Source organism: Alligator sinensis, unplaced genomic scaffold (genome assembly GCF_000455745.1).
Source record: "Alligator sinensis unplaced genomic scaffold, ASM45574v1 scaffold2249_1, whole genome shotgun sequence".
NCBI classification, from domain to species: domain Eukaryota; kingdom Metazoa; phylum Chordata; order Crocodylia; family Alligatoridae; genus Alligator; species Alligator sinensis.
In genome coordinates, this window is record NW_005843105.1 from 235,917 (window position 1) to 243,607 (window position 7,691).

The 7,691-nt window shown below is 64.6% G+C and overlaps 1 protein-coding gene across 1 annotated transcript in view; it reads right to left on the minus strand.

The window, feature by feature from the left end:
- Positions 1 to 2,088: 2,088 nt before the first annotated feature.
- IL10RA (interleukin 10 receptor subunit alpha) overlaps positions 2,089 to 7,691 on the minus strand; it is a 9,938-nt gene continuing 4,335 nt past the window's right edge. Inside the window, exons 7-8 of the mRNA XM_025193825.1 lie at positions 7,645 to 7,691; positions 2,089 to 7,260 (exon numbers count right to left, since the gene is read on the minus strand). Of these exons, the coding sequence (XP_025049610.1) occupies positions 6,310 to 7,260; positions 7,645 to 7,691 (998 nt within the window). The 3' untranslated portion in view covers positions 2,089 to 6,309. The remainder of the gene's footprint in view (positions 7,261 to 7,644) is intronic.

Below are 7,691 nucleotides of genomic sequence, written 5' to 3' on the forward strand. Positions count from 1 at the left end.
CCCCGGCCGGCGGCCCCATGAGGAACGGGGGCAGCGGGTACACGCGGTTCCAAGACAGAGGCGTGTGACGCGGCACTCGAGGCGCTGCCGCTGCCAGGTGAGGTGCCCCGAGCCTGACGCGTTTCCCTCGGGCAGGGGCCGTTGCTCATGGGCATCCCTGTCTCTGCCCCTGAATCCAGGAGGGAGTCCCTTTGGCTCGAGACCATGCCTGAGCCTGGGGGGTTGCCCGTGGGCAGGGCACCGGCTCCGCTGCTTGCCCCCTGCCAGCTCCCTGCGGCAGGGGAAGAACAGGGCAGGGAGGGTGGGGAGATGGGGCTTTGCTGTCACAGCTCATTCTTCCAGCAAGGGACCCTGCATCCCTCCCACGGCCCCTCACCCTGGGGTGCCACCTGCCCTGCCCACCCTGTGGGGGGTGGGGGGCTAGCTCTCCACACCGGGGTGTGCCCAGAGACTCGGTGCATGTTGCTGCTGGAGAGGCCGCCTCGGGCTTCCTGGCTGATGCCTGCCCCCAGCCCTTTGCTACTCGAGATCCCATGCCTGTCGCAGGCGCTGTCTCCCCGCTCGTGGCCCTGCCTCCCGCTGCACCTCCCTGTGCAGGGGGCTACGGAAGAAATGGACCAGCCTGCCCCGTGCAGGGCCCTGCCTCGGGGCACTGGCTTCCTCGGGCCGTGGCACTGATGCTTGCTCCACCGTGGCTGAGAAGGGAGAGGGCTCCTGCTCTGCAGGGTGGAGCTGGCCGGACTGGGCGGCCCCAGGGTCTCGCACAGCCAAGGGCCTTTCCCAGCCTGGGGCCCAGGGAAAAAGCCAGGCAGCGGCTGCCGGCGTGGGACAGAAGTGCACTTGTGCTGCGCGCTCCCGGAAGTGGGTGCTGCTCCCAGGGGCAGGGATGGCCGCGTGGGTACCCGAGTCCCACGGGACCCGTGGCCTGGGCAGCTTTCTCAGGCTTTGCCTGGAGATCCCTGAGGTTTCCCCCGGGCCTGTCCAGCAGCGGGGATCAGGGCTTTCCCAGGCACTTGTTTTGTTTTCCTTTTCACAAGGGGCAGGCTGTTGCAGCAGCCCCGTCTCTGGGCCAGCCCCTGCTGCCAGCGACTTCCTCTCATGCATCAGGTCACTGCTTTTGCGGGTGGAGCCTCCCCTGGTCCCCGGGCTGGCGGAGCCGAGCGCCCAGGGGGCAAAGCAAGCAGGTGCCTGGACATGGTTGTGCCAGCACATGACTGGGGGCGCGCAGGGGTGCCCTGACTCCTCGCCCGGCAGCTGGCAGGCTCCATGCCCAGGATCCAAGCCCCGAGAGGCTGCTCCTGCCCTCTGTGCTCCCCTGGCACTGAGCTGGCCGGACCTGCCTGCTGCACAGAGCTGAGGTTGGGGGTCAGCCTCGGCCTGCCCAGGTCTGACGGCCGGTGGACATCTCCCTGGAGCCCCTGCCTCTGGGCCGACTCCATCGGGGACTTCCCCTGCCTCCCCGGGGCAGTCCGGTGCTTTTGGTTCCTAAAAAAAAGCAGACCGGGAAGCTGCTGGATTTCTACAGAAACCCAGGCTGCTGTTTCGGTTCTCGGGGCACTTCCCCCTCTGCACTTTCATCCTGGCTCTGCTGGCTGTGTCCTGCTCCTGGGGCAGGGGCTGCATGGGGGATGAGCCCAGATTTCGGGCCCCGCTCCCCTTCCTCATGGGGCGCTGGGTGGTTGCACGCTCAGGTGCTCCCAGAGTGCCTGGAGCCCCATGGCCGGGCGGCGGGGGCCCGAGCTGTTCTCCCTTGCAGCACCGCGAGAGGAAGCAGGTAATTCCCCTGCAAGCTGCTAGGCAGCCCCGTGCGTGCCAGGCCTGTGCAGCACTGCCCTGCGTGTCTCCGAGTGCCGGGGCTGCTCCGGTGGGCAGCGGGGCGGCACGGTCAGACTGGCACCGGGCGTTCGGGCCCCAGGGGCAGGCAATAGAAACAAAATGCTGCCCTGGAAGGAGCGGGGAAGGTGCTGCTGAGGAAATGAGACTGCCGCACACTTCCCCCCAGGGAAGCAAACAAGCTCCTGGGGCACAAGTACGACAACACAGAGAGCGGAAGTGAGCGCGCCGCCCCCCTGCTGACTCTGCGTTTTCAGGTTCACGTTTTCGGGTCTGAGTGGGCTGCAGCTGCGGGCTGCGTGGGGCAGGGCGGCTCCCAGGGCTGGCACAGCGTCCAGCCGGGTGGGCAGCAGGGTGCAGGACTGCTCCGCATCCCACGTCCATCGGCCTCCATGTCTGCTTGGAGACCTTGAGGCCGGAGCGCCCGCTTCCCCTGCTCGTGCTGCTGTTCCTGTGGCCTCGTGCGGGCCAGGGGCAGGGGCAGGGGCAGGGGCGCCCCGCGCCCTGCCGTGTGCAGGGCAGGGGGCTGTGAGAAGTGGCTGCTTGGCCCAGACGATGCTGCTCTGCGAGCGGGTGCACCCAGGCCGGGACACCCCCGCCCCGGGCAGACAGCGCGCAGGCGGGCGCACGGGATTCCTGGGTGCTTCGTTCCAGACTGTTTTCTCCAAAGGCAGAAGCCCCCAGGCCCGCCGTGCGGCACGGCGCGTGTGCAGAAGAGGCGAGAACAAAACAGCCCGGGCCGGCCCCGGCAGGGGAGCAGCGCAGCCACAACAAAGGGGCTGGGAGCGAGGTGTGAAGTCTGCCGCCTTGCAGCTCTGCGGAGCGGGGACAACAACAGGAAGCAGAGCCGGCTGGGGAAAGGGGCACGCGGCTGCGCTGCGGGGCGCGGGGTGTCAACACGCCCACGCCTGCCCGGGGAGGGAGGGCGCAGGCGGCGGTGGGGCCGGGCCCTGCAGCGTTCCCACCTTGTCGCTGCAGGTGTTCGCAGCCTGGGCCAGGAACCAGCTCGAAGGAAGGCGGTTGCAGCCTTCCTAGATCAGGCTGGCCAGGCCTTGCGCCCTTCACCCCCTCTCCTGTCTCGCCCCGGTCCCTGGCCTGGGAGAAGCCCCGACCCTTAAGACCGTGCAGTTGTGCTGCAGAGCTGGAGGGACGGGCATCTGGTGCCTGGTCACCCCGGGAGCGGGGATGGTGCCGATGACGGGCCCTCCCCTAGCTCTCCTGGATCCAGCCCAGCACTGGGTAGAGCTGTGCTCCTGCGCTTGCATGCGCGTGCATTTGCCTGTCTGTCCTAGGCACCTAGCTCGTGTTGCTAATAGAGCTGTAGTAGCCAGGGCCGGTCCTCCTGCCACCTCTCCATCCATCCAACCGCCGTCGCCTTCGCCTTCTGCCCCTGCACCAGGCGCTGGCGTGTGGGAGGGGCGCCAGACCAAGCTACTTCCCACCCCCTCTCCTCCTTCTCGTTCCTCTCCATCACGTGCATGGTGGCTTCTCACAGGCATCCCCGTCTAGCTGCCCAGCGCACGGCAGCATTGCTGGCCGTGCCACGTTTGCACATGCCACGTTCCAGCTGGTTGACAAGAGCGAACACAACCATTTGCATGAGGAAACCAGAGGGGCTGAAAAGCAATGAGTCAGCAAGCGAGAGCAGCTCGGGGGCAGGCGCAGGCGGACACGCCAGTCCCGCTCCTGGAGGCACCGACCGTCCTACAGAAACTGGCCGCGAAGGTACAGATGGGGGGCCCGGCCAGCATGGTGCCTGATTAGATTTAGCGCTTGATGCCGAAGGTGGCAGCAAATGATGGCATCAATCAATGGCAGCTCCAAGAGGTCACTGAAGCCCGCTGGAGGCTGAAGCTTGCCGAAGTGGGAAGTTCCCGTGCATCTCCTCCCTGGCTCAAGCTATGAGCTGATGCAGAAAAATGTGTAATTATCTGGAATTTCCACTTTGAGGTTTAGTGAGTTCCTCTGTCCGTCTTGAGGAACTCGCTCCTCGGGCCGCCCTGCGCGCATGTGCGTGTGCCGGAGCCTTCTGTAAAGCTTCCACATCGTTGCAGAAATATTTAATAGAAAGAGTCTCCCAAGCACTGCAACAGCCCTGAGTCAAAGGATCATTATTTCCTACACCTGCGTCAGGCTGTGGGTTCCTCCCACCAGCACCCTCCACGCCAGGAGAGGTCAGAGCACCATGCAGGATGCGGTCCCAAGCCATGACATCAGAAGCTGGTGCAAGAAGCCACATTTAGTGTGGATGTTTCTGCTTTTCAGGGGAAGTTTGAAAAATCCCCAAAGCACCAAGCAGGGCAGCAGTGGTGGAATGGAAATGAGAGAAACGAGGTGAGGTTGGGAAAGTCGAGCTCAGGGGGGCCGGGCTCTTTCCCCCAGCCCCTCCTCGTCGCGCCCGAGCACCAAGGAGGCATCCTCCGTGATGTGTGGCAGAGAGAGCGCCTGACGCATGGGCATGGCTTTGGACAGATGTTATCTGAACCCGAGCGCCCTGAGGGGAGCCCCCCAGTGCACCCACAGCGGCAAGTCTGTCTCCACCCGGGCGCAGCCTTGCCTCTGGATTTTGCCTATGATAAAGCCCACGGTGAGTTTGTGACACTTGGGGAACTTCTCAGAAACTGCTGATGCTGCAGGGAGCCCCATCTGCCCCACGGCACATCACTTTGATGCTCCACCGCCACGTAGCAGGAGTCCTTTTCACTTGTGCCAAGCGAGTGCACATGCTTCCTGGCCAGGGGGACCGTGTTTCACCCCTGGCGCATGCACACCCCACAGCCACCGCTTTCCCGGTCCTTGCTCGCAGGACGCTCTCCACGCACTACGGTCGTTCTGTGCTGCACACATGTCGTTCAGCTGCTGCTCGACAGCGCTGTGCCCCTTCGAAGGAGAAAAGGTGCCTGGTTTGCTCCTAGTCCCCAGGCATGATTTGGAAATGATCTTTCCTGCGTGTGTTTTAAAAGCTCCAGTTTGTGCGTCTCCCAGCAGGAAGCATCCCAGCCCCCTGAAAGGGAACCCTGGGCTTTCTAGTGAGAAAGAAAAGCACCTGCATGAATGGCTAAATAAATAACCATTATAGATTTATGAATTAAATACAATAAATAACAGTTCTCTGTACAAACCAGGCAACACGTTTCACACGGGCAACAGCACGCAGCTCTCCTGGATGTGCCACCCCCATGCCCATAGCAACATGCGACAGCTGCATGGCCCTTTGCAGGCGTCACAGCCCGTGCCGGAGCAGGGAGAGGACACGCGGGGCACAAGGCCTGGTGGGTGCTGTGCCCGAGCTGCTCCGCTCACCTCCGGCAGGCCCCTGGCAGTGACATTCCCAGCGGGAGCTGGGGCAGAGTTTGGGCTGGTGTGGTTCTGGGCTCAGTGCTTCAGTTCTGGTGTCTGAGCTCCTGGGGGGCCGGGGCTAGCCCCCCTCGGCAAACAGTGCTGCCGGACCCCCCCTCTTCTACGCTCAGCTCTTGTCACTGAAGCAGAGCGGTGGGGCTGAGGCCCGGGGCTGCGCCCTGCTCTCCACACCACACTCCCTGGACTCTCGCTACGTCAGGTCATGGGGCAAGAGCAGCAATCTAGTTGCTTCAGTCTTGTACGTGGGCTTCTTGTTTCGGTTTGAGGCAACGCAGCTGCTCTGTGACCACAGTCCCCCCGCTGCTGGAAAGCAGCTGTACAGAGATCATGCTCGTGATGCAGGGCTGTTGGGGCCAAGGCGGGTGGGGAGGGCACATCCGCTTTCCATACTGGGAGCACGGAGCTCTTGAGAGCCAGGCCCTCCCAGGGGCTTTCCATGTCTCTGCACTGGAGTCCCAGGGATGGCGGAGGAACTTCCTTCTGCAAACGCAACCCCTCGGGAGTCCGGCACGCGGGGCGTCATGTCACGGGCCCTAATGCCTGTGCATGTGCAGGGGCAGGCCGGGGACAGGGCGTTCGCGATGTGACCCAGGCATGGACCTGGGTGCGTGGCCATGGGACAGCCCCCAGATGCAACCTCCCCCCCCGGATGACTTGTGCCCCACGAGCACTGTCGGGTGCGGTGCTTCCCAAGTAGGACTCGGCCCTGGCCCCTGCAGCTCCAGCCAGCCCCAGGGCAGCAAGGGGCAGGGAGCAGGGGCCTGTCCTCTGGGCTGATGGCCTGGCAGGGGCCCTGTGTCCACACATGCTTCCCTGGGTGTAGTGATGTTCTCTGCACGCCTGCGAGGGGCCCGGGAAGCTGCCTTTGGGTATCTCAGCTCTGAGGGCCCTGGGCCAGCAGCCCTGCGGTTGGCAGCCCGCGCATGGATGAGGCTGCCAACTGGACCTGCTGCAGTCCCGCCACGTCGATCAGGACCACTTGTAAACATTCAGGTGTTGGCCATAGTCGATGGCAGCAGCTGGCTCGGCGGGCAGGGCAGGGCGAAGTAGTGAGGAGGAGTCGGACTGAGAGCCCGCAGCCCCTCTGCCCGGGTGTGGGGCTCCGGCTGGTCGGGCTCAGAGGCGGCTGTCCTTGCACTCCGCGTCCAGCACGCTCAGCGGCTCGATGTCCAGGCTCAGCCACTCACCGGAGTTCAGGCTGGAGATGAGGGGCAGGGCCCCCAGCTGCCCAGTGTCAAAGATGCCCAGTTGAAATGGTGCCTTCAGCAGGTCCGGGAAGAGTTTCATCTCTGGGGAGGGTGCCGGTACCCCGGAGCCGGGCAGGTCCCAGGCTCTGGAGTCAAACCTGTCCAGAAAGCCCAGAGGTGCCAGCTGCTGAGCGAGGGCCTGGTCCCCCAGGGCAATGGCCACGCTGGAGCTGCTGCGGGGAAGCTCAGGCGAGGCCTGTTTCAAATAGCCCTTGGCAGCGACGGGCTCAGAGCCCATGTCTGGGGTCCCATCCACCTTGCCAGCGCTCCAGGCAGGCGCAGCACTGTCCAGGATCAGCCGCCCCTCCACCTGGCCCTTGGACTGCTGCAGGTACCCCCGGAACGGCACGTGCTCCCCCTCCTCCACGCTGGCAGCGGGGGCAAGGCCCTGTGTCCCGGGGCACGGCACGGCCCCTTCCTCCACCAGCTCGTAGTCCTTCTGGCTGGGGGGGCACTTTGCCAGGCTTATGCCACTGTTATCGCCCTGTGGCAGCTGCCTCTGGTAGCCCTGGCTCTCCGAGCCGGGCGGCTGGCTCAGGTCGGATGAGGAGATTTGCAAGCAGATGCCGCTATCGGTGCTGCTGCAGCTGCTGTCGCCCGCGGGCAGGGCGCTACACTGCAGCAGGCACTCTTGGTCTCCGTGCACCATGCAGTCCTCGTCTAGCACCGGCAGTGCCATCTCGGAGCCGCTGTCGAGGCGGGCACGCTGCGCGGTGTCCTTGGGGCACATGGACAGGGACCGGACAGAGCTGATGTCCATGCCCCCGCCAGAGAAGTGCTCCTGCTCTACCCACAGGGTGCTCTGCTTGATGAGGGATTTCTGCGAGGGCAGGGAAAAGCGGGGAGACGAGTTAGCCTTCTTGTGCTCCTTGCCCCCATCCTCTGCCCCCCAGGAATCCCTTGGCTTTTGCTCCAGCCCTCCCTGCCACCGCCCCAACCCTGGCATGGCCAGCTGGGCATGGCATGCAGCTCATGGAGCCACGGGGCCAGTTTCTGTCGCCACGTCTCTTCGGTAGGTGCTGGGCACCGAGCCTGCCCACGGCCTAGAGCAGGGGGCGAGGCGTGCCCAGGGCCAGGCGTGCCCGGGACCTTGCTGGCAGCTGAGGCCTGAGACTGCTCCCAAGACAGGGTGGGATGGGGGGACCCAGACCTGCAAAGGGCCCCAGTCACAGCCATGAGGTCCAGCTCGTGTCTGCTGACTTACCAACACAGCCGGCGTCCTCATGGGCCTCCTTATGTACATGCAGATGA